This window comes from Hypanus sabinus, unplaced genomic scaffold (genome assembly GCF_030144855.1).
Source record: "Hypanus sabinus isolate sHypSab1 unplaced genomic scaffold, sHypSab1.hap1 scaffold_528, whole genome shotgun sequence".
In the NCBI taxonomy this organism is placed as follows: domain Eukaryota; kingdom Metazoa; phylum Chordata; class Chondrichthyes; order Myliobatiformes; family Dasyatidae; genus Hypanus; species Hypanus sabinus.
Genome location: NW_026781389.1, coordinates 263,295 through 289,859, shown reverse-complemented (window position 1 = coordinate 289,859; position 26,565 = coordinate 263,295). Strand labels below are relative to the sequence as shown.

Below are 26,565 nucleotides of genomic sequence, written 5' to 3'. Positions count from 1 at the left end.
CACTCCCATCTGGGTGTTTATATCTACTCTCAGGGGATCAATCCCATCAGCCCGATACCCCCTCTCCCCACTTCCCTGTACCCCTGTCACTTATTCTCTCTCACACTCCCATCTGGGTGTTTATATCTACTCTCAGGGGAGCAATCCCATCAGCCCGATACCCCCTCTCCCCACTTCCCTGTACCCCTGTCACTTATTCTCTCTCACACTCACATCTGGGTGTTTATATCTACTCTCAGGGGATCAATCCCATCAGCCTGATACCCCCTCTCCCCACTTCCCTGTACCCCTGTCACTTATTCTCTCTCACACTCCCATCTGGGTCTTTATATCTACTCTCAGGGGAGCAATCCCATCAGCCCGATACCCCCTCTCCCCACTTCCCTGTACCCCTGTCACTTATTCTCTCTCACACTCCCATCTGGGTGTTTATATCTACTCTCAGGGGATCAATCCCATCAGCCCGATACCCCCTCTCCCCACTTCCCTGTACCCCTGTCACTTATTCTCTCTCACACTCCCATCTGGGTCTTTATATCTACTCTCAGGGGATCAATCCCACCAGCCCGATACCCCCTCTCCCCACTTCCCTGTACCCCTGTCACTTATTCTCTCTCACACTCCCATCTGGGTGTTTATATCTACTCTCAGGGGATCAATCCCACCAGCCCAATACCACCTCTCCCCACTTCCCTGTACCCCTGTCACTTATTCTCTCTCACACTCCCATCTGGGTGTTTATATCTACTCTCAAGGGATCAATCCCACCAGCCCGATACCCCCTCTCCCCACTTCCCTGTACCCCTGTCACTTATTCTCTCTCACACTCCCATCTGGGTGTTTATATCTACTCTCAGGGGATCAATCCCATCAGCCTGATACCCCCTCTCCCCACTTCCCTGTACCCGTCACTTATTCTCTCTCACACTCCCATCTGGGTCTTTATATCTACTCTCAGGGGATCAATCCCATCAGCCCGATACCCCCTCTCCCCACTTCCCTGTACCCCGTCACTTATTCTCTCTCACACTCCCATCTGGGTGTTTATATCTACTCTCAGGGGATCAATCCCATCAGCCCGATACCCCCTCTCCCCACTTCCCTGTACCCCGTCACTTATTCTCTCTCACACTCCCATCTGGGTGTTTATATCTACTCTCAGGGGATCAATCCCATCAGCCCGATACCCCCTCTCCCCACTTCCCTGTACCCCTGTCACTTATTCTCTCACACTCCCATCTGGGTCTTTATATCTACTCTCAGGGGATCAATCCCACCAGCCCGATACCCCCTCTCCCCACTTCCCTGTACCCCGTCACTTATTCTCTCTCACACTCCCATCTGGGTGTTTATATCTACTCTCAGGGGAGCAATCCCATCAGCCCGATACCCCCTCTCCCCACTTCCCTGTACCCCTGTCACTTATTCTCTCACACTCTCATCTGGGTGTTTATATCTACTCTCAGGGGATCAATCCCACCAGCCCGATACCCCCTCTCCCCACTTCCCTGTACCCCTGTCACTTATTCTCTCTGACACTCCCATCTGGGTCTTTATATCTACTCTCAGGGGAGCAATCCCATCAGCCCGATACCCCCTCTACCCACTTCCCTGTACCCCTGTCACTTATTCTCTCTCACACTCCCATCTGGGTGTTTATATCTACTCTCAGGGGATCAATCCCATCAGCCCGATACCCCCTCTCCCCACTTCCCTGTACCCCTGTCACTTATTCTCTCTCACACTCCCATCTGGGTGATTATATCTACTCTCAGGGGAGCAATCCCATCAGCCCGATACCCCCTCTCCCCACTTCCCTGTACCCCTGTCACTTATTCTCTCTCACACTCCCATCTGGGTCTTTATATCTACTCTCAGGGGATCAATCCCATCAGCCCGATACCCCCTCTCCCCACTTCCCTGTACCCGTCACTTATTCTCTCTCACACTCCCATCTGGGTGTTTATATCTACTCTCAGGGGATCAATCCCATCAGCCCGATACCCCCTCTCCCCACTTCCCTATACCCCTGTCACTTATTCTCTCTCACACTCCCATCTGGGTGTTTATATCTACTCTCAGGGGATCAATCCCATCAGCCCGATACCCCCTCTCCCCACTTCCCTGTACCCCTGTCACTTATTCTCTCTCATACTCCCATCTGGGTGTTTATATCTACTCTCAGGGGATCAATCCCACCAGCCCGATACCCCCTCTCCCCACTTCCCTGTACCCCTGTCACTTATTCTCTCTCACACTCCCATCTGGGTGTTTATATCTACTCTCAGGGGAGCAATCCCAACAGCCCGATACCCCCTCTCCCCACTTCCCTGTACCCCTGTCACTTATTCTCTCTCACACTCCCATCTGGGTGTTTATATCTACTCTCAGGGGATCAATCCCACCAGCCCGATACCCCCTCTCCCCACTTCCCTGTACCCCTGTCACTTATTCTCTCTCACACTCCCATCTGGGTCTTTATATCTACTCTCAGGGGTTCAATCCCATCAGCCCGATACCCCCTCTCCCCACTTCCCTGTACCCCTGTCACTTATTCTCTCTCACACTCCCATCTGGGTCTTTATATCTACTCTCAGGGGATCAATCCCATCAGCCCGATACCCCCTCTCCCCACTTCCCTGTACCCCTGTCACTTATTCTCTCTCACACTCCCATCTGGGTGTTTATATCTACTCTCAGGGGAGCAATCCCATCAGCCCGATACCCCCTCTCCCCACTTCCCTGTACCCCTGTCACTTATTCTCTCTCACACTCCCATTTGGGTGTTTATATCTACTCTCAGGGGATCAATCCCATCAGCCAGATACCCCCTCTCCCCACTTCCCTGTACCCGTCACTTATTCTCTCTCACACTCCCATCTGGGTCTTTATATCTACTCTCAGGGGATCAATCCCACCAGCCCGATACCCCCTCTCCCCACTTCCCTGTACCCCTGTCACTTATTCTCTCACACTCACATCTGGGTGTTTATATCTACTCTCAGGGGATCAATCCCATCAGCCCGATACCCCCTCTCCCCACTTCCCTGTACCCCTGTCACTTATTCTCTCTCACACTCCCATCTGGGTCTTTATATCTACTCTCAGGGGATCAATCCCACCAGCCCGATACCCCCTCTCCCCACTTCCCTGTACCCCTGTCACTTATTCTCTCTCACACTCCCATCTGGGTGTTTATATCTACTCTCAGGGGAGCAATCCCATCAGCCCGATACCCCCTCTCCCCACTTCCCTGTACCCCTGTCACTTATTCTCTCTGACACTCCCATCTGGGTCTTTATATCTACTCTCAGGGGAGCAATCCCATCAGCCCGATACCCCCTCTCCCCACTTCCCTGTACCCCTGTCACTTATTCTCTCTCACACTCCCATCTGGGTGATTATATCTACTCTCAGGGGAGCAATCCCATCAGCCCGATACCCCCTCTCCCCACTTCCCTGTACCCCTGTCACTTATTCTCTCTCTCACTCCCATCTGGGTCTTTATATCTACTCTCAGGGGAGCAATCCCATCAGCCCGATACCCCCTCTCCCCACTTCCCTGTACCCCTGTCACTTATTCTCTCTCACACTCCCATCTGGGTCTTTATATCTACTCTCAGGGGATCAATCCCATCAGCCCGATACCCCCCTCTCCCCACTTCCCTGTACCCGTCACTTATTCTCTCTCACACTCCCATCTGGGTGTTTATATCTACTCTCAGGGGAGCAATCCCATCAGCCCGATACCCCCTCTCCCCACTTCCCTGTACCCCTGTCACTTATTCTCTCTCACACTCCCATCTGGGTCTTTATATCTACTCTCAGGGGAGCATTCCCATCAGCCCGATACCCCCTCTCCCCACTTCCCTGTACCCCTGTCACTTATTCTCTCTCACACTCCCATCTGGGTCTTTATATCTACTCTCAGGGGATCAATCCCATCAGCCCGATACCCCCTCTCCCCACTTCCCTGTACCCCTGTCACTTATTCTCTCTCACACTCCCATCTGGGTGTTTATATCTACTCTCAGGGGATCAATCCCATCAGCCCGATACCCCCACTCCCCACTTCCCTGTACCCCTGTCACTTATTCTCTCTCACACTCCCATCTGGGTGTTTATATCTACTCTCAGGGGAGCAATCCCATCAGCCCGATACCCCCTCTCCCCACTTCCCTGTACCCCTGTCACTTATTCCCTCTCACACTCCCATCTGGGTCTTTATATCTACTCTCAGGGGATCAATCCCATCAGCCCCGATACCCCATCTCCCCACTTCCCTGTACCTGTCACTTATTCTCTCTCACACTCCCATCTGGGTCTTTATATCTACTCTCAGGGGAGCAATCCCATCAGCCCAATACCCCCTCTCCCCACTTCCCTGTACCCGTCACTTATTCTGTCGCACATTCCCATTCTTTTTACCACTAACCTACACCAGTGGGAACTGACAGCCACCAGTTACCCCCCTCGACCTGCAGGTTTCTGGAGTGAGGGAGAAAACTGGATCACCCGGGGAAACCCACAGTCACAGGGGGAGCGTGCAAACTCCACACAGACAACAGAGGCCGGGATTGAAGTCTGGTCATGGGAGCTGAGAGGCAGCTGCACTAACTGCCGTGATACTGCCCCATCCAACAGAGAGGATGCAGGTTCTGTGAATACTCCCACCCTCCAGCCCAGATTCCCCACCACCTCCAACTCCCTGTGATGTCTTCCCGATGTGAACCCCTTCGATCCCAGAACACAAATCAAACCGATAAATGAATGTCTGATGGTCGTAACTTGTCCCCGGTGTCAGAGAGACTCTTCTGGGTCCCGGTCCCTCTCACACCATTCAGATCCTCAGACCCTTTGAGGCACGTACTGGCCGATTCCACATCCAGGGTCTCGCAGACTGGAGGGAGAAGCAGAGAATTAGAGAGATCCTGAGGATTGGAGGGAGGTCGTGGGGAGGGGGAGGTTGGGTGTGGGGATGTGGACAGGGTTCTCCCAGGACACAGGGTGCAGGAAATCCTCGCCAGGTCAGACAACAACTGAGGAGGGAGAGTGTGACGGGGGAGAGGGAGAGGGAGAAGGCAAGGGGGGGAGGAGAGGGAGGTTGAGGGGCAGAGGGAGAGGGCGAGGAGAGTGAGAGGGTGAGGAGAGGGAGAGTGCGTGCGAGGAGGGAGAGGAAAGAGTGCGAGAGGGAGAGGGAGAGGGCGAGGAGAGGGAGGGAGAATGCGAGGAGAGGGAGAGTGCAAGGAGAGGGAGAGGGAGAGGGTGAGGAGAGGGCGAGGAGAGGGAGAGGGTGAGGAGAGGGAGAGGGAGAGTGCGAGGAGAGGGAGAGGGCGAGGAGAGGGAGAGGGTGCGAGGAGAGGCAGAGGAGAGGGAGAGGGAGGAGTGCGAGGAGAGGCAGAGGAGAGGGAGGGTGAGGAGAGGGAGAGTGCGGGAGAGGGAGAGGGTGAGGAGAGGGGAGAGGGCGAGGAGAGGGAGAGTGCGGGAGAGGGAGAGGGCGAGGAGAGGGAGAGTGCGGGAGAGGGAGAGGGGCGAGGAGAGGGAGAGGGAGAGGGCGAGGAGAGGGAGAGGGGCGAGGGAGAGGGGGAGAGGGCGAGGAGAGGGAGAGTGCGAGGAGAGGGAGGAGGGCGAGGAGAGGGGAGAGGGGAGAGGGGGGGCGGGGAGAGGGAGAGTGCGAGAGAGAGGGAGGAGAGGGAGAGGGCGAGGAGAGGGAGAGTGCGAGAGGGAGAGGGTGAGGAGAGGGAGAGGGCGAGGAGAGGGAGAGGGAGAGGGCGGGGAGAGGGAGAGGAGAGTGCGAGAGAGAGGGAGGAGGAGGGAGAGGGGCGAGGAGGAGGGAGAGTGCGAGAGGGAGAGGGTGAGGAGAGGGAGAGGGTAAAGGACACCTGGAGTTACATGCTGACCGGTTGTTCATGGAAATGGGACTCGCTCTCTGAGCCTCAGGACCAGCCACTTTTCGATAAGCTGAGGATGTGGCCTGGGAGACGAGCACGCCTTCTGGGTGCCGGATTTCCGTGGCCCTGGTTTCAGGGCTGCCGATGATCTCCACAGTCTGTTCTGGAGCAGACTGAACAGGGCCGGTGCTGCTGCCTCATGCATCATCAGAGACGGAAGGTCACACGCAGCCGGCTGAGTGTCCAGAGACCTGTGTTCTTTGGGCACAGAGCTCGGAAAAAAGCGACGCATTATATTTCCAACCCCATGAACCAGCCAGTTGTTTTGTTATGCCTCCCCTCTCGCTGTGAAACAGGGACGCCTCATTTTCCCTCATTAGGGAGAGAGAGAGAGCCTGTGGCATGTTGAATACCGGGTGAAGGAGAATTCTTCCAGGTACCGAAAGTCTGCGACGTGATTGATGCTTTCCTGCATGCTCGGTGGGGGAGGGGTGCCAAAGCTTTTTTGCTGGTGGGGGGAGGGTGGTTTATTGTTTGGCTGCTGCTTACGTGTGTGGGGGGGGGGGGTTCTAACATTTAACTACCATTCATATTTTGGGGCACTCCTCTGTTTTCGTGGATGTTTGCGAAGAAAAAGAATTTGAGGATGTATATTCTATACATTTCAATGATATTAAATGTACCTATTGAGAGGGGGAGAGTGAGGGGGGGGATAGGAGAGAGGGTGGAGGGGTGAAGTGGGGAGAGGGAGACAGAGTTGTTGTTGCTTGTCTAAAATAAACGCAGGTTACTGGAATTCCTCATCAGCTCAGACAGTCTGAGTCTCACTCCAGTTGATCGTCATATGCACAAGTACCACTACCTACAGGATCCCTTTAACAATCACCATTTCAGTCCATGTAACTTCACTTTTATAACAAACCAGAACACAGGAATTGATGCAAACTCTACCTTGCTTCATGGCATCAAACATCCCTCTCAATATTGTGTCCCTGAATTCTCCGATGGTTACGGCACCTTCTGTTACAGACAATGTCGGAGCTTCTTCACTAACCCTGTAAAATCAAACAGTGGGTTATAAAGTCACTGGAACTATTACCTGAGATGTTTTTACCAAACGGTGCAGAGTTTCAGTAAAGGGTCTGTCCTACCTCCTGTCCTGACACAACTCCTCCTGTAATAAATAAAACACAGATCTGAATTGACTGGGACTGAACATCCACGTTCTCACTGCGAGGGACGGCGAATGGATTTTAACGCGAGGTTCAGGGGAACATTACATTTAGGCTGCACAAAGAGATCAATAACTCAGCATGCAGGTTCCAGCAGCTCAATCCCGGGGAAGACCAGAGAGACTCTTGATCTATTAGTTTGGTGACAAGAGCAGGTCTGCTCCAGAACAGACTGTGGGCTTTCACTCAACAACAATCCCTCACCTTCAGAAACGTCGCACTGTCTTCCTCATTCATCTGTTTCTGTAACTTGGAGAGTTTCTCCTCTACAGAGGTTAAATTCTCTTCAATCTCCTGAAGATTTTTCTCCATGGTGTTCAGAATCTTCTCCTCCTCTGCCCTGAGATCACTCAGTAGGCGCTGCTCTCTCTCAGCCAGAACCTGGTGTATTTTAGCAAATTCAGATGTGACGTTGGCCTGCAGACTGTGTGACTGTTCCTGTCAAATGAAAGGTGGTGGTTGATGTTACCCTGCAATAAAGAAGACTATATAGATGGATAGATATTGATCCCAAAGGAAATTCCAGTGTCACCGGAGCAATACAAGAGCAAGATATACAAATATTAGAAGAGAAATAAAGAATAAAATAGGTTATCTCTAACAATCTAACAGGAGGGGGTCATCACTCCCCTGACTCATTATTGAGCCTAATGGCTGGGGGTAGGAATGACCCCACACAGCACGGTTGTCTCAGTCTATTATCAAAAGCGTGCCTCTGCTCAGCCAGGGTGTCTTGCAGAGGGTGAGAAACATTGTCCAGAATTGCCAGGGTTTTCCGGGGGGTCCTTCCATAGTACCATAGAACCATAAAATATTACAGCACAGAAGCAGGCCTTTCGGCCCTTCTTGGCTATGCTGAACCATTTCTCTGCCTAGTCCCACTGACCTGCACCTGGACCATATCCCTCCATACATCTCTCATCTATGTACCTGTCCAAGTTTTTCTTCAATGTCAAAAGTGAGCCCGCATTCACCACTTCATCTGTCAGCTCATTCCACACTCCCACCACTCTCTGTGTGAAGAAGCACTCCCCCAATGTTCCCTTTAAACTTTTCCCCCTTCCCCCTTAACCCATGTCCTCTGGTATTTTTCTCCCCTGGCCTCAGTGGAAAAAGGCTGCTTGCATTCACTCTATCTATACCCATCATAATTTTATACATTTCTATCAAATCTCCCCTCATTCTTCTACGCTCCAGGGAATAAAGTCCTAACCTATTCAACCTTTCTCTGTAACTCAGTTTCTCAAGTCCTGGCAACATCCTTGTAAACCTTCTCTGCACTCTTTCAAACTTATTAATATCCTTCCTGTGATTCGGTTACCAAAACTGCACACAATACTCCAAATTTGGCCTCACCAATGCCTTATACAAACTCACCATAGCATTCCAACTCTTATACTCAATACTTTGATTTATAAAGGCCAATGTACCAAAAGCTCGCTTTACAACCCTATTCACCTGTGACGCCACTTTTAGGGAATTTTGTATCTGTATTCCCAGATCCCTCTGTTCTACTGCACTCCTCAGTGTCCTACCAGTTACCTTTTATGTTCTACCCTGGTTCTTCCTTCCAAAGTGCAATACCTCACACTTGTCTGTATTAAACTCCATCTGCCATTTTTCCAGCTGGTCCAGATCCCTCTGCAAGCTTTGAAAACCTTCCTCACTGTCCACTACACCTCCAATCTTTGTATCATCAGCAAATTTGCTGATCCAATTTATCACATTATCATCCAGATCATTGATATCGATGACAAATAACAATGGACCCAGCACTGATCCCTGTGGCACACCACTAGTCACAGGCCTCCACTCAGAGTAGCAATCTTCCACTACCACTCTCTGGCTTCTTCCTTTGAGCCAATGTCTAATCCAATTTACTACCTCTCCATGTGCACCTAATGACTGAATCTTCCTAACTAACCTCCCATACGGGACCCTGTCAAAGGATTTACTGACGTCCATGTAGACAACATCCACTGCCTTCCCTTCATCCACTTTCCTTATAACCTCCTCGAAAAACTCTAATAGATTGGTTAAACATGACCTACCACGCACAAAGCCATGTTGACTCTCCCTAATAAGTCCCTGTCTATCTAAATACTTGTAGATCCTATCTCTTGGTACTCCTTCCAATAATTTACCTATTACCGACGTCAAATTTACCAGCCTATACATTCCCAGACTACTTTTAGAGCCTTTTTTAAACAATGAAACAACATGAGCAATCCTCCAATTCTCCCGTAGGAGGACAGTATCTCGTAGATACCGACATTTTAAACATATCGGCCAGGGCCCCTGCAATTTCATCACCAGTCTCCTTCAAGATCCGAGGGAATACCCTGTCAAGTCCTGGGGATTTATCTACTCTGATTTGCCTCAAGATAGCAAGCACCTCCCCCTCTTCATTCTGCATAGGTTCCATCACCTCGCTACCTGTTTTCCTTATTTCCATTGACTCCATGCCAGTTTCCTTAGTAAATACAGATGCAAAAAAAAAACCATTTAAAATTTCCCACATTTCTTTTGGTTCCATACATAGGCGACCACTCTGATCTTCAAGAGGACCAATTGTATCCCTTACTATCCTTTTGCTCTTAACATACCTGTAGAAGCTCTTTGGATTATCCTTCACCCTGACTGCCAAAGCAGCCTCATGTCTTCTTTTAGCCCTCCTGATTTCTTTCTTAAGTATTTTTTGCACTTTTTATATTCCTCAAGTACCTTATTTTCTCCCTGTTGCCTGTACATATTATACATCTCTCTCTTCTTCTTTATCAAAGTTCTAATATCCCTAGAGAACCAAGGTTCCTTGTTCTTATTCATTTTGCCTTTAACCCTGACAGGAACATACAGACTCTGCACTCTCAAAATATCTTCTTTGAAGGCCTCCCACTTACCAACGACATCCTTGCCAGAGAACAACCTGTCCCAATCCATGCATTTTAGATCCTTTCTCATTTCTTCAAAGTTGCCCTTTTTCCAGTTTAGAACTTCAACCCGAGGACCAGATCTACCTTTATCCATGATCGTTGAAACTAATGGTGTTATGATAACTAGAACCAAAGTGTTCCCCTACACAAACTTCCGTCACCTGTCCTAACTCGTTTCCTAATAGGAGATCTAATATTCCATCCTCTCTAGTTGGTACCTCTATATATTGGTTTACAAATCTTTCCTGAACACATTTTACAAACTCTAACCCATCTAGACCTTTAACAGTATGGGAGTCCCAATCAATATGTGGAAAATTAAAATCCCCTACTGTCACAACTTTCTGTTTCCTGCAGTTGTCTGCTATCTCTCTGCAGATTTGCTCCTCCAATTCGCGCTGATATTGGGTGGTCTATAATACAACCCCATTAATGTGGTCATACCTTTCCTGTTTCTCAGCTCCACCCATATGGCATTGGTAGACAACCCTCTCTAATCTGTCCTGCCTGAGCACTGCTCAGCACATCTTCCCTGACTAGCAAAGCCACCCTGCCCACCCCCGACCCTTCATCCCTCTGCCTCTATCACGTCTGAAACATTGGAACCCTGGAACATTAAGCTGCCAGTCCAGCCCCTCCTGTAGCCAAGTTTCACTAATGGCTACAATGTCATAATTCCACGTGTCAATCCACGCCCTCAGCTCTTCAGCCTTCCCCACAATACTCTTCACATTGAAACAGACACACCTCAGAAGATTATTACCACCACACACAACCCTTCTATTTGTGGCTTTGCATGAACCTTTAACACCATTTATTTTCACCCTTGCTCCACTAGCTACTCTGGTTCCCATCCCCCACTGACAAACCTCCCTGCGAGGATATTGGTCAGGGGTAACCCGTCTCTCTTGTACAGGTCCCACCTGCCCCAGAAGAGATGCCAATGACCCTGAAATCTGAAACCCTGCCCCCTACACCAGCTCCTCAGCCACGTGTTCATCTTCCAGAGCGTCCTGTTCTTACCCTCACTGGCACGTGGCACACCTGCGATCCTGAGATTACCACCCTCGAGGTCCTGCTTTTTAACTTCCTACCTCGCTCTCTATACTCACTCTTCAGGACCTCCTCACTCTTCCTTCCTACGTCACTGGTACCGATGTGTACCACGACATCTGGCTGCTCACCCTCCCATTTCAGAGACATCCCTGACCCTGGCACCCGGGAGGCAACAAACCATCTGGGTGTCCCTATCACAACCACAGAACCTCCTACCTGTACCTCTAACTATCGAGTCCCCTATCACTACCGCTCTCTTCATCCCCCCTCCCTTCTGCACTGCAGAACCAGACTCAGTGCCAGAGATCCAGCTGCCACAGCTTGTCCCAGGTAAGCCGTCCCCCCCAACAGTATCCAAATCGGTATACTTGTTGTTGAGGGGAATGGTCACAGGGGAGCCCTGCTCTGCCTGCCCTTCCCCCTTCCCTCGCCTGACGGTAACCCAATTACCTGTGTGCTGCTCCTTTGACGTAACTGCCTCCCTGTAGCTACTATCTATGAACTCCTCATTCTCCCGAATGATCCAGCGGTCATCCAGCTCCCGCTCCAGTTCCCTAACTTGGTCTGTTAGGAGCTGCAGCTGGACGCACTTCTTGCAGGTGTAAAGGGGGTTTCTTTTTTACTTTGTTACTGTTGGGAAAGGGCTTCTTTGTTTTGTTAAAAGTAGGAATGCTTCTTTGTTGTGAGAGAGTGCTGGAAGCTTGTTTGGGTTAAAATTTACTGATAACGAGAATTGTATTCCTTTGTAAACCAAATGGGGATTAATGTTGTTCTTTCTTCTGAGTCTGTAAGTGATTGTTGACGGGCTTTTGGGCAGATCAGCGCGAGGGGGTCGAGAGAGAGGACGCAATGCTGTAAGCTGGACGAGGAACGGACCCCAAGCGGGGGTCCGAGGCCGGGAGATACTCCGAGGAGGGGGGTGAAGCTAGATGTGCTTGGTTGACCACTCGGAGGGTCCTGAGCTGCGAGTCAAGGAGTTCGGAGCGGATCGAATGCGGGCCAGAAGACTTCAGTAATTGAGCTCCAACGGTTGTGCACAAAGTGATTTGGACTTTGATAAGTTTGGCGCCTTTTCTTTAATTTTCTCTTCATATATACTGTATCGTTATTAATCACTTAGTTATAGTAACCTTTATAAATTGTACTCATTTAATCGCTTATGGTGTACTGTCTGTTTTTGGGCGAGGCGGGGACATCACACAGCATCCACACCAGCTGATTACCCAGTTTGGTGGGGCCGAAGGCTGCTCCCCCGAGACGAGAACGAGCTGAGCGAGCCTGAGGCGACCCATGGGGGTTACACAGATGTCGTTGTCAGGGACACCGGAGGTCTCCCTGACTTCCCACATCCTGCAAGAGGGGCATTCCAACATCCCGCCTGGCATTCTCTCTGCTCTCAACAAAACAAAAGCTTACCGGAACCTAGTCTCGCCTCTGTTCACGCCGAACCCGTCTCACTCTGACTCAGTCCAGTCCAACGATGGCCTTCGTTCTTGCACAGCCTCCATTGTGTCCAGTTTGACTCCAATAACACAGCCAGACACTCTGATCAGTGTATTGAACCAGTTGGCATCACCCACGTTGACACCACTTCCGCAGAACAGCACCACAGAAAAGATTGTACTGCCGACAACAGACAGGTAGAACGTGTGAAGGAGAGGCCTGCACACTCCAGAGGATCCCAGTCTCCTCGGGAAGTAGAGGCGACTCCGGCCCTCCGTGTTGGAACTTCACCCGAGCCTGCCCTCCAGGTGAACCCCCGGGTCCTCGCCTCCTCGCCATCGATAGTAACGGGCAGCGGTGCAGAGTTGGGCTTCCTCAAGTCCGGCAGCATCTCCTTTGTCCCACTGATGCCCAGCGGCAGATGACTCAGCCTGCACCATTTGTCAAGTTTGTCAAGTGTTGTATCCACAGTCCAGGCTACACAGGGTAGACAGGAAGGGAGCCATGACGGTGCCCCATGGGGCCCCCGTGTTGCTTATGGCCGTGTCTGACACGCAGCTGTGAAGCCGAACAGACTGGGACCTTCCAGTCAGGTAGCCCATTATCCTGGAGACAATGGAAGTGCCAGTCTGCATTGAATGGAGTCCTTCCCCCCAGCAACGAGGGCTGTACGGTATTAAAGGCACTTGAGAAATCAAAAAGCATGATCCTTACAGTGCTGCCCTGCATATCCAAACGGGAGTAGGCTCCATTCAGCATGGTTGACTCCAATGTGCTCCCAGTAGGCAAACTGCAGAGGATCGAGATCTGAACCGATCAGGGGTCGGAGGTGAGCGAGGACCAGCCTCTCCAGAGTCTTCATCAAGTGTGAGGTCACGGCCACTGGATGGTGGTCATTCAAGACTTTTGTTTGGCCACTCAAAAGGTTGAACAAGTTAGGTCTCTATTCATTGGAGCGTAGAAGGTTGAGGGGGGATTTGATCGAGGTATTTAAAATTTTGAGAGGGATAGATAGAGTTGACGTGAATAGGCTGTTTCCATTGAGAGTAGGGGAGATTCAAACGAGAGGACATGATTTGAGAGTTAGGGGGCAGAAGTTTAAGGGAAACACGAGGGGGTATTTCTTTACTCAAAGAGTGATAGCTGTGTGGAATGAGCTTCCTGTAGAAGTAGTAGAGACCAGTTCAGTTGTGCCATTTAAGGTAAAATTGGATAGGTATATGGACAGGAAAGGAGTGGAGGGTTATGGGCTGAGTGCGGGTAGGTGGGACTAGGTGAGATTAAGGGTTCGGCACGGACTAGGAGGGCCAAGATGGCCTGTTTCCGTGCTGTGATTGTTATGTGGTTATACACGTGACTCTTCCCAGGCCGGGACTCAGATTGAAAATACGCTGGAGAACTCCACACAGCTGCTCAGCACACTCCTTCAGGACCTTGGGACTCACACCACCCGGTCCGACCGCCTGACCGTGTCTGAGTTTCCCCAGAGCCCTTCTCAGTACCGAAGGAGAGTCCATGATAACTGGGGAGTTGGTGGAAGGTGGGGGGTGAAGATTGGTGCGGATGGTAGGTGCAGGGCAAGGAGTGGAAGTACACAGTGATAGCCTGTGTTCTTCATCTACGTGTTGCACTGGGGGTGGGGGGAGGAGTTGATGCTGAGAGTGAATTGGGTGCCTCAATAAACCACACAGACCCATTAAACTAGAAACAGATCTCACCCTCACTCCAGAAATCTGCTGTTTCTGTCGCCGTTCCAACTCCTGGATGGCAGATTTCTTCTCTGTCAGAGATTCGAACGATGATTTAACTTGACACTGGGATTGGGTTCAAGAGGAAAATGTCAGTAAAATAAGATTACTGTAAGTTTCCAAGAGATCAAAGTCTGTTTGTATTTACCTTGTAAATCTCAACAACTTCTTCAATGGGTATGAAGTTGTGAGACCTGTGTTCTCCCGCGTCTCTACAAATCACACAGACCAGTTGCTTGTCCGTGTCACAAAACAGCTTCAGTTCCTCCCGATGTTTCTCACACTGAGATCTCATCTCCGTCTCTTTCCAATTCAGGTTTAATTTTTGAACTTTTTCAGCCAGACTTGCCAGGGCCCGATTTACCCTGAGGGATCTGTCTGCAAACTCCTGTCTACATTCCGGACACCAGTTTCTCCCCTCCTTTTCCCAACACTGTGTGATACAGGAGAGGCAGAAGTTGTGTCCACAGCCCAGGGTAACTGGATTGGTGAAGAAAACAAGGCAGAAGGGACAAAGTACCTCCTCCGTTAAACTCTCTACCTGCTGTCCGAAAGCCATTTTACACAAACAACACTTCCTGGTTCAAATTACTTTCACTTTCGATGACCTGCTGAACACCTGCAGTACAGAGTTTGCCCACTGAACACACAGCAACTCCACCGAGGAAGGGATATTAATCACAGCTGCTGTACTGCAAGGGGGAAGGGTCCCCAGCTTCCATTATCCCCAAGAGTAGGGATTAAATAAATCTGAATGAACCAAGAATGCAGAGCCTGGGTCAGTCTGATACTGGGAAATAAAACATGTTTCAGAGCAGCTGTGGGAAAGATGGTTGAATATTTATTGAGGATGAGTGCTTTTCAAAAAAACCCTGCAATAAAACGGGATGTGGAGCTGATAAGGTGCGAGGTACAGGAGGGATTGCTGAGATCCGGCCGTGCTGAAACCAGGACTGGGTGTGACAGGATGGGCTTTTCGGTGAAAGCAACCCTGATCTCCAGTGCTCAGTTTCCTGTCTTCACCCCTGTACAGACCGTCTCCAAAAGAAGGTCTCGCTCTCCCTTCTTCTGGTCTGGGCCACAGGAGGAAATGGTTTCCTTCTGTCTGTCCCCGTGACCTTCACCCGTCCCAGACAGCAGACACACTGGGTCAGATTCTCAACACTGGAATTAACTGAGGACCACGTGGTCCTTCATCCCATCCCAAGATACACCAATTCCTCTGATAAAAACACCTCCAGTCATGCTGCACACTCTGGGGACGTGGGTTCCATCCTGATATCAGGTGCTGTGTGTGTGTGTGGAGTCTCCACGTTCTGCCCATGACTGTATAAGGTCTGAAATAACAACACTGGGTGCTGGAAACTCTCAGACTGGATAGTGTCTGTGAACAGAGACAGAGAGAACGATTCAGGTCTGAAATAACGACATCGGGTGCTGGAAACTCACAGACTGGACAGTGTCTGTGAACAGAGACACAGAGAGAATGATTCAGGTCTGAAATAACGACACCGGGTGCTGGAAACTCTCAGACTGGACAGTGTCTGTGAACAGAGACACAGAGAGAATGATTCAGGTCTGAAATAACGACATCGGGTGCTGGAAACTCTCAGACTGGACAGTGTCTGTGAACAGAGACACAGAGAGAACGATTCAGGTCTGAAATAACGACATCAGGAGCTGGAAACTCTCAGACTGGACAGTGTCTGTGGGGAGAGGAACCAGGCACAAGATTTAGGTTTAATTCAAAAGGAGGGCTGCTGGAAATCTTCAGCATCCACAGGGAAACAGAGTGAACGACCGGGATCTCCAGCACCGATCCCTCAGTATCCCACCAGTCACAGCTACCCAAGCCTCACAGTGAACATCGAATGGTACGGCACTGTACAGGCCATTCGGCCCACAATGTGGTGCTGACCTGTATGAACCTTCCGTCCTACACAGCCCATAACTCTCCATTTCTCTTCCACCCATGTGTCGATCTGAGAGTCCCTTAAATGCCCCAATTGTATCGACAACCCGGCAGTGCAGTCCAGGCACCCAACGGTCTCTCTGTAAATTAACCAGACTGAAATCTCCCGAAACTCTCCTCCACTCACACTGAGATGGTAACGATGTCCACCATCGCTCACTGAGCACTCCAGTATCTCCCAGTTCACTCCCCGATCATCAGTCAGGATCCTCACTGAGGAACTGTCCGGTTTTACACCTCAGCTCACACTGAGATGGTAACGATGTCCACCATCGCTCACTGAACACTCCAGTATCTCCCAGTTCACTCCCCGAACATCAGTCAGGATCCTCACTGAGGAACTGTCCGGTTTTACACCTCAGCTCACACTGAGATGGTAACGATGTCCACCATCGCTCACTGAACACTCCAGTATCTCCCAGTTCACTCCCCGAACATCAGTCAGGATCCTCACTGAGGAACTGTCCGGTTTTACACCTCAGCTCACACTGAGATGGTAACGATGTCCACCATCGCTCACTGAACACTCCAGTATCTCCCAGTTCACTCCCTGAACATCAGTCAGGATCCTCACTGAGGAACTGTCCGGTTTTACACCTCAGCTCACACTGAGATGGTAACGATGTCGACCATCGCTCACTGAACAGTCCAGTATCTCCCAGTTCACTCCCCGAACATCAGTCAGGATCCTCACTGAGGAACTGTCCGGTTTTACACCTCAGCTCACACTGAGATGGTAACGATGTCCACCATCGCTCACTGAACACTCCAGTATCTCCCAGTTCACTCCCCGAACATCAGTCAGGATCCTCACTGAGGAACTGTCCGGTTTTACACCTCAGCTCACACTGAGATGGTAACGATGTCCACCATCGCTCACTGAACACTCCAGTATCTCCCAGTTCACTATCCGAACATCAGTCAGGATCCTCACTGAGGAACTGTCCGGTTTTACACCTCAGCTCGCACTGAGATGCTAACGATGTCCACCATCGCTCACTGAACACTCCAGTATCTCCCAGTTCACTCCCCGAACATCAGTCAGGATCCTCACTGAGGAACTGTCCGGTTTTACACCTCAGCTCACACTGAGATTGTAACGATGTCCACCATCGCTCACTGAACACTCCAGTATCTCCCAGTTCACTCCCCGAACATCAGTCAAGTGAGCTAAGTGATTAATCGAGTATTTTCTTCCCAAGCCATGAAGTCTCAGGCACACATTCAAAAATAACAACTATTTATTGAGTTCAGTAACATCACACGATAGTCTCTGCATATTAAACTGTAAAATAAAAGCCTGGTCTAATTGTGTTTTGGGAGGGAGTTGGAGATTCATCTCTACCAAAGGAGGTGTAAGGTACTCCCTCCCTCTGCTCGCCTGCTGGTCACCCTTGGGTAAGGTGTAGCACCTGCTTAGCCCCCGATCAGGGTCACGTGAAGCCGTATGAGCAGCCGGAACATCTCACAAGTCCTGATTATGCAACCACTGACCCCAGGCAGACAATCTCTGAAGAGTATCGATAACGCCTGGGGTCACCCATCTTGTAAAGACACTGCCCCGAAGGAGGGCAAACCACCCCTGAAGAAAAATCTTGCCAAGAAGATTCAGGGTCAGAGATGGAGAGAAGAATAAGAACAAGAGATTAAAGACAGATGAAAGACCACGATCGCCCACATCATACGCCACATCATGATGATGAATAGTGTATGGGACAGAATTCCTGCAGAACGTTCAGTAACACATTAATCCTGCTGATCCCGTGTAACCAGCCCTGTGAATCGCTGTCATTCATCATTTGGGACATTGCTACTTATCAAACTATAACACACGACAGAGATTGCTGATCATTTATTGGCCCAGTCGACTCACTCCTTCCATTGCCAGCTACCGAACAGGGTGCAGTGACGGTTCCAGTCCCAGTTCACTCTGCTGCTTCACCCCCAGAGATTCCCTCCCGAGATCAGCCCAGTCCGAGGGACACTGAGTGAGACTGTCCCGCCCGCGCACCGGGCAACATCCAGTCATGGACATCCAATGGAAGCACCACGCTGGGACCGAGCGGCCGATTCACAGGTCCCAGGGCAGGGCCTCCAACGTCATCACAAGAGACTTGCTCAGTTCCAGCTGGGATGTTCGGGTTGAAAGGGGAGGGTGGGAAATGGGAGGGAAATGTTCTGACCCCAGGGGGTGGTGATGTACACACAGTGGGATGTTCAGAAGATCACTCTCAGTCCGGGTCTGGTTCCCTCCAGCGATTTCAGCCGTTTCTCTCCATCTGAACTGAACTGATTCCCCCTCAGTCTGAAACAGATGAATGAATAAAGAGTAAACACACAGATTACACAACAGTGTCAGTAACAGGGACTGACGTTAACGTTTCAACAACACTCACGGACAAATATTACCCAGGGTTTTCACCGATATTTAATCACACCAGATCTGATCGAGGCACAACTGCGCAAGCGCGTGGACGTCAGCAAGTTAGACCAGCGGGAAGGATTTAAAAGGAAGACAACTTTATAGAGCGGGCGACAGAGTAGAGGGAGTCAGAGTTGGAGGGCTTTGGCTCATCGAGGCTTAGGCGGTAACAGGTTGAGGCGAGGCAGTTACTTGAGAAGATTAGAAACAGGAAGTATGTCTGTGAGGCCGGTGTTCTGTTCTGGATATGAGATGAGTGAAATCCCGGACGGCCACACCTGCGCCAGGCGCGTCGAGCTGCGGCTCCTTAGGGTCCGGGTTAGGGAACTGGAGATGAAGCTCGATGACCTTCGTCTGGTCAGGGACAGTGAGGAGGTGACAGAGAGGAGCTATTGGCAAGGGGTCACACCAGGGTCTCCGGACACAGACAAGTGGGTAACAGTCAGGAGAGGGAAGGGCAAGAGTCAGATACTAGAGGCACCTCTAGTGTCTGTTCCTCCTCAACAATAAGTACTCCAGTTGAGTACTGTTGGAGGGACGGCCTACCCTGGGGAAGCAACAGTGGCCGTGCCTCTGGCACAGAGTCCGACCCTGTGGCTCAGAAGGGGAGGGAACTGAAGAGGACGGCAGCGGTGATAGGGGACTCTCTGGTCAGGCGATTCTGTGGACGCAGGAAGGAAACACGGATGGAAGTTTGCCTCCCAGGTGCCAGGGTCCAGGATGTTTCTGATCACGTTCACGATATTCTGCAGTGGGAGGGAGATAATAGAGAATAGGTGCAGCAGTAGGCCATTCGGCCCTTCGAGCCAGCACCGCCATTCACTGTGATCATGGCTGATCATCCACAGTCAGTACCCCGTTCCTGACTTCTCCCCATATCCCTTGACTCCGCTATCTTTAAGAGCTCTATCTAACTCGTTCTTGAAAGCATCCAGAGAACTGGCCTCCACAGCCTTCTGAGGCAGGGCATTCCACAGATCCACAACTCTCTGGGTCAAAAAGGTTTTCCTCAACTCCGTTCTGAATGGCCGACCCCTTATTCTTAAACTGTGGCCTCTTGTTCTGAACTCCCACAACATTGGGAACATGTTTCCTACCTCTAGCGTGATCAGCCATAGGTCGTAGTACACAAGGGTAACAATGACAATGGTAGGAAAAGGGAGGAGGTTCTGAAAACTACAGGGAGTTTGGAAGGAAGTTGAGAAGCAGGACCTCAAAGATAGTCATCTCGGGATTACTGCCTGTGCAGGAATAGAGTGAGGTGGAGGATAAATGCATGGCTGAGGAATTGGAGCGGGGGAGGGGGGGCAGGGATTCAGATTTCTGGATCATTGGGACCTCTTTTGGGGCAGGTGTGACCTGTACAAAAAGGACGGGTTGCACTTGAATCTAAGGGGGATCAATATCCTGGCAGGGAGGTTTGCTGAGGCTAGTCTCAACTAGAATCGTTGGGGGATTGGGACCAAACTGAAGAGACGGAGTAAGGGGCAGTTAGCTCACAAATAGAGAAAGCCTGTAGACAGTGTGAGAGGGAGGATAGGCAGGTGATAGAGAAGGGATGTACTCAGAGCCAGGGTTTCAGTTGGGTCTATTTTAATTCAAGGAGTATTATGAACAAAGTGATGAGCTCAGAGCCTGGATCAGCACTTGGAGCTATGATGTTGTGGCCATTACAGAGACTTGGATGGCTCAGGGACAGGAATGGTTACTTCGAGTGCCAGGCTTTAGATGTTTCAGAAAAGACAGGGAGGGAGGCAAAAGAGGTGGGGACATGGCACTGCTGATCAGAGATGGTCACGGCTGCAGAAAAGGAGGACGTCATGGAGGGATTGTCTACGGCGTCTCTGTGGGTGTAAATTAGAAACAGGAAGGGGTCAGAAACTCTACTGGGTGTTTTTTTTAATAGACCACCCAACAGTAACAGAGACAGATTCTGGAAAGGTGTAATAATAACAGGGTTGTCCTGGTGAAAGATTTTAATTTTGCAGATATCATTTGGCGTCTCCATACAGCTCGGGGTTAGATGGGGTGGAGTTTGTTAGGTGGGTTCAGGAAGGTTTTTTGACACAATATGTAGATAAGCCTACAAGAGGAGTGGTTGTATTTGATCTGGTATTGAGAAATGAATCTGATCAGGAGTCAGATCTCTCATTGAGAGACCATTTTGGAGATAGTGATCACAATTCTATCTCCTTTGCCATAGCATCAGAGAGGGATAGGAACAGACAAGTTAGGAAAGCGTTTAATTGGAGTAAAGGGAACTATGAGGATATCAGGCAGGAAATTGGAAGCATAAATTGGGAACAGATGTTCTAAGGGAAATGAACAGAAGAAATATGGAGAATGTTGATGTGATATTTTTGTGGCGTTCTGCATAGGTATGTTCCAGCGAGACAGGCAAAGGATGGTAGGGTACAGGAACCGTGGTGTACAAAGACTGTTGTAATTCTAGACAAAAAGGAAAGAAAAGCTTATGGAAGGTTCAAAAACTAGGTAATGACATGAATCTGGAAGATTATAAGGCTATCAGGAAGGAGCTTAAGAGTGAAATTAGGAGAGCCAGAAGGGGCCGTGAGAAGGCCTTGGCGGACAGGATTAAGGAAAACCCCAAAGCATTCTACACGTGTGTGAAGAGCAAAAGGATAAGGTGTGAGAGAATAGGACCAATCAAGTGACAGTGGGAAAGTGTGTATGGAACCGGAGGAGACAGCAGAGGTACTTAATGAATACTTTGCTTCAGTACTCACTACGTAAATGGATCTTGGCAATTGTAGGGATGGCACACTGTGGACTGAAAAGCTTGAGCATATAGTTATTAAGAAAGAGGATGCGCTGGAGCTTTTCGAAAGTATCAAGTTGGATAACTCACCGGGACCAGGCCGGATGTACCCCAGGCTACTGTGGGAGATGAGGGAGGAGATTGCTGAGCCTCTGGCGATGATCTTTGTATCATCAGTGGGGACGAGAGAGGCTCCAGAGGATTGGAGGGTTGCGGATGTTGTTTCTTTATTCAAGAAAGGAAGTAGAGATAGCCCAGGAAATTATAGACCAGTGAGTCTTACTTCACTGGTTGGTAAGTTGATGGAGAAGATCCTGAGGGGTAGGATTTATGAACATCTGGAGAGGTGAAATATGATTAGAAATGGTCAGCATGGCTTTGTCAAAGGCATGTTGTACCTCATGAGCCTGATTGAATTTTTTGAGGATGTGACCAAACACGTTGATGAAGGTAGAGCCGTAGATGTGGTGTATGTGGATTTCAGCAAGGCATTTGATTAGGTACCCCATGCCAGGCTTGTTGAGAAAGTAAGGAGGCATGGGATCTAAGGGGACATTGCTTTGTGGATCCAGAACTGGCTTGCCCACAGAAGGCAAAGAGTGGCTGTAGACGGGTCATATTCTGCATGGAGGCCGGTGACCATCTTTGTGATTTTTATAAATGACCTGGATGAAGAAGTGGAGGGATGGGTTAGTAAGTTTGCTGATGACACTAAGGTTGGAGGTGTTGTGGATAGCCTGGAGGGTTGTCAGAGGTTACAGCGGGACATTGATAAAATGCAGAACTGGGCTGAGAAGTGGCAGATGGAGTTCAACCAAGAGAAGTGTGAGGTGGTTCATTTTGGTAGGTCAAATATGATGGCAGACTATAGTATTAATGGCAAGACTCTTGGCAGTGTGGAAGATCAGAGGGATCTTGGGGTCCGAGTCCACAGGACACTCCAAGCTGCACAGGTTGACTCTGTGGTTAAGGAGACATTTGGTGCATTAGCTTTCGACAATCGTGGGAATGAGGTTAGGAGCTGAGAGGTAATGTTGCAGCTCTATAGGACCCTGGTCAGACCCACTTGGAGTACTGTGCTCAGTTCTGGTCGCCTCACTACGGGAAGGATGTGGAATCTATAGAAAGGGTGCAGAGGAGATTTACAAGGATGTTGCCTGGATTGGGGAGCATGCCTTATGAGAATAAGTTGAGGGAACTCGGCCTTTTCTCCTTGTAGTGACGGAGGATGAGAGGTGTCTTGATAGAGGTGTATAAGATGATGAGAGGCATTGATCGTGTGGATAGTCAGAGGCTTTTTCCCCAGGGCTGAAATGGCTAGCACGAGAGGACACAGGTTTATGGTGCTTGGAAGTAGGTACAGAGGAGATGTCAGGGGTAAGTTTTCCACACAGAGAGTTATGAGTGAGTGGAATGGGCTGCCGGCAAAGCTGGTGGAGGCGGATACAATAGGGACTTTTAAGAGACTCCTGGATAGTACATGGGGCTTCGAAAAATAGAGGGCTATGGGTAACCCTAGGTAATTTCTAAAGCAGGCACATGTTTGGCACAGCATTGTGGGCTGAAGGGCCTGTATCGTGTTGCAGGTTTTCTACGTTTCCACGTTTCCAGTCGTTACCACAAATACTCACTCAATCCACTCCAGACTCGGGTGGGTCAGTATGAGGTGGCGAAGAGCGGAGACAGATCGGTCTGTGAGTGTGTTCCAATGCAGTTCCAATTCCCTCACTGAGTGTTTTGTAACAAGAGCTGAGACGAGATCCTCGATGCCAGAATCTGAGAGTCTGGTCCACCAGAGTCTGCAAATGAGAGAAATGAGGAATCAGGAGATTCCCAGGGTTTGTTCATCACACTGACAGATCTCCTGCTGACCACAAACTCCCCATCATCTGCTGTGGGTCCACACCTTTCCACCAGGACACTCCTGGATGTTCAGCAGTGCTATCAGTCTGAACCTCTGTGTCTGGCTGAACTGACAGAAGGGTTCCCTCAACAGCTGAGACCGTATTATCAGGGAAATTAAATTGTTATGGACGTCAGTCTCTCAAACACTCAGTAAAACTTGGGAATGACAAGATCTGGGAGCAATAAAACACATTCCCACCCTCACAGCTGAAAACAGTGAGACCCACAGGGTTGCATAAACTCCAGTGAAAAGAGACACTGGCTGTTCCCCCAGTCACTGTCCCTGCCCACAGATCCCACAGGAATCACCAGACTTGTGCCAGCTTTTCCCTGCCACAGATTTCCAGCCTGTGAACTGGGGGGCCTCAGGAAGTGCCCACTGCCCTTTTGGATACCCAGGTTCACCTCCCCGTGGTGTTACAGGGGGCAACTGGGATCACAGTCTGCAGAGCAGATGAAGGTATGGTCAGTGTGAGCTGTGGGGTGTGTGTGAAAGATCACGAGTCGGAGAGACGGAAGTGCTTGTGTCCAGTGCTCAGTGTCTGTCACCAGAAACACCATCTCACAGTCTGGTACTTACCCCAGTTTCTGTAGTTTACACTCCGGGTTCCTCAGAGCCTCAGACACCAGTTTCACTCCCCAATCTCCCAGTTCATTGTTGCCCAGCTCAAGGTCAATCAGTGAGTGGTTGGCAGTCAGAACGGAGGCGAGATCCACAACACCAGCAGCTGTGAGGCCAACAGACTCCAAACTGTGGATCAGAGAGATGAGACGATGAATCCCACCATTTATTTATCCCACTTTCAGAATCAGAATCAGGTCTATTATCACTAGCAAGTGTCGTGAAATTTGTCAACCTAGCAGCAGCAGTTCAATGCAATACACATTAATATAGGAAGGAAAACTAAACTCATAAATAAATCAATTAAACTATATTGATGTATATTGAATACATTAAACTATGCAGAAACAGAAAAAGGGAATTTGTGTTTACCCCAGTTGTTTACGATATATATTAATGATTTAGACGAGGGAATTAAATGCAGCATCTCCAAGTTTGTGGATGACACGAAGCTGGGCTGCGGTGTCATTATTATCTGAACGGTGGCCGATTAGGAAAAGTGGAGATGCAACGAGACCTGGGTGTCATTGTACACCAGTCATTGAAGGTGGGCATGCAGGTACAGCAGGCGGTGAAAAAGGCAAATGGTATGTTGGCATTTATAGCAAAAGGATTTGAGTACAGGAGCAGGGAGGTTCTACTGCAGTTGTACAAGGCCTTGGTGAGACCGCACCTAGAATATTGTGTGCAGTTTTAGTCCCCTAATCTGAGGAAAGACATTCTTGCCATAGAGGGAGTACAGAGAATTTTCACCACATTGATTCCTGGGATGGCAGGACTTTCATATGAAGAAAGACTGGATCGACTAGGCTTATACTCCCTGGAATTTAGAAGATTGAGGGGGGATCTTACTGAAACGTATAAAATTCTAAAGGGATTGGACAGGCCAGATGCAGGAAGATTGTTTCCGATGTTGGGGAAGTCCAGAACAAGGGGTCACAGTTTAAGGATAAAGGGGAAGCCTTTTAGGACCAAGATGAGGAAAAACTTGGTTTGATTTTCTTTATTGTGTGATTTATGTATAATTAATGTTAATTTAATTTGTGTAGTAAAGTCTGACTTTTTTTTAAACGTTCTGAACTGTTGTCGCAGAAAGCTGATTTTCATAACATTTAAACCCTGGTTATATTTGCCTAGGACAATATACAATAACACTGAACTAGTGAATGGATTTAATGGAGCCTGAGGTGAGGGCCTGTTACTCAGTCTGTGGAGATCGACGGAGTGATGTTCTGTCCCAATCCCCCAGTCTGGTACTTACCAGAGTTTCTGTATTTTACACTCCGGGTTCCTCAGAGCCTCAAACATCAGTTTCACTCCAGAATCTCCCAGTTCATTCGCACCCACATCCAGCTCCATCAGTGAGTGGTTGGTATTGAGAACAGAAGCAAGATGCACAACACCAGCAGCTGTGAGACCGACACACCGCAGACTGTGGATCAGAGAGATGAGAAGTTTAATCCCAGGGTTCATTAACCCCACAATTACTGATAACACCAATCTCCAGCATCAGACACCAGTGAGTATAAACATCACTGCACCTTCCGAACTGGAAACACTCAAATCTCCCCAGGACAAATGGCAGAACCCCGGGGACATTGTATATTTGTGTTCACCCTCTACATCCCAGCCCCACTCCACAGTCCACCACCACTCTGGACCTTGTGCTCGATACTGAATCACAGGGAGGCAGTGTAACCTTCCACACTCCCAGCTTCCCCTCCCCTTGTCCCGTCTCCACAGAAAATCCCGGCACATCCCTGTGTTCCTCACATTCATCCCTGAGAACATCCTCCTGACAGGGTGTCACCCAGTCACCCCACCGACACAATGCTGCCTCGGGGAAACACCCACATTCCAAACCAGTTTCACCTCAACAAGAATATTCTCCAACCCCACACTGAGAGCTGAGGGTTACAACAGTTTACAGTTCCGTGAGAATATTAAACCAGCTCCAGGTCAACAGTTGGAGAATTAAAGTTACCAAAACACTGAGTCAAGTTTAAATCCATCAGGGAGAAATGTTCAACACACAATCTGACCCTGAACAGTTTGTGGTCTGACACCTTTCTCTGTGGGACTGATGGTGTCCAGCTGGTCAGTAATTTCCTGTTGTGTCTGTGTCCCCACAGGGAACTGGGTAAAGGAAGCCCCACTCTCTTTCCACACACATCCCCTGTAGTTTGTTAGAGGAGCTGATTCTACCTCAGACACACTCCCCAGACACATACTGTTTCCTGCGGTGAACAGGCTGCATTGAAAACACTCCGAGCTTTGCTTTGATCTCAGATCAACTCCTGTTTCAGTAATCACTTGGACCCCCTACAATTCTCCTAATATCACAACAGCTCAACAGTAGAAACCTTCTCGTCTGTTTTGGATGATCCAGACAACTGGAAATACAAGTCAGCCTGTTGTTCTGTCACCAATTCCTGAGTCTCTGTCCCTCACACTGTGTATGGATCCTTGACTTCCTCATCCTCCTCACTCACCATCAACACTGAGCTCTGTGAGCTTCACCCGCAGCTCTAATCTCTTAGTATAACCAGTTTTTGCCTGAGT

General features: G+C 49.6%; 2 protein-coding genes across 7 annotated transcripts in view; both read right to left on the bottom strand.

Moving 5' to 3' along the window:
* LOC132389292 (ribonuclease inhibitor-like) overlaps window positions 1–14,876 on the bottom strand; it is a 41,053-nt gene extending 26,177 nt beyond the window's left edge. For all 5 annotated transcript variants that reach the window (XR_009510475.1, XM_059961795.1, XM_059961798.1 and 2 more), the window contains exons 1-6: window positions 14,452–14,876; window positions 14,274–14,369; window positions 7,328–7,561; window positions 7,043–7,065; window positions 6,843–6,946; window positions 4,789–4,900 (exon numbers count right to left, since the gene is read on the bottom strand). Coding sequence is in view for 4 of the 5 variants with exons in the window: in XM_059961795.1 (XP_059817778.1) it covers window positions 4,789–4,900; window positions 6,843–6,946; window positions 7,043–7,065; window positions 7,328–7,561; window positions 14,274–14,369; window positions 14,452–14,862 (980 nt within the window). In the remaining variant the exon portion in view is untranslated. The remainder of the gene's footprint in view (window positions 1–4,788; window positions 4,901–6,842; window positions 6,947–7,042; window positions 7,066–7,327; window positions 7,562–14,273; window positions 14,370–14,451) is intronic.
* A 2,652-nt stretch (window positions 14,877–17,528) lies between these two features.
* LOC132389293 (ribonuclease inhibitor-like) overlaps window positions 17,529–26,565 on the bottom strand; it is a 31,745-nt gene continuing 22,708 nt past the window's right edge. Inside the window, exons 12-15 of one of the 2 annotated variants that reach the window (XM_059961799.1) lie at window positions 25,265–25,435; window positions 23,962–24,132; window positions 23,108–23,275; window positions 17,529–18,580 (exon numbers count right to left, since the gene is read on the bottom strand). In XM_059961799.1, coding sequence (XP_059817782.1) covers window positions 18,493–18,580; window positions 23,108–23,275; window positions 23,962–24,132; window positions 25,265–25,435 — 598 coding nt within the window. In that variant the 3' untranslated portion in view covers window positions 17,529–18,492. The remainder of the gene's footprint in view (window positions 18,581–23,107; window positions 23,276–23,961; window positions 24,133–25,264; window positions 25,436–26,565) is intronic. The other variant, XM_059961800.1, reaches the window with a different exon arrangement.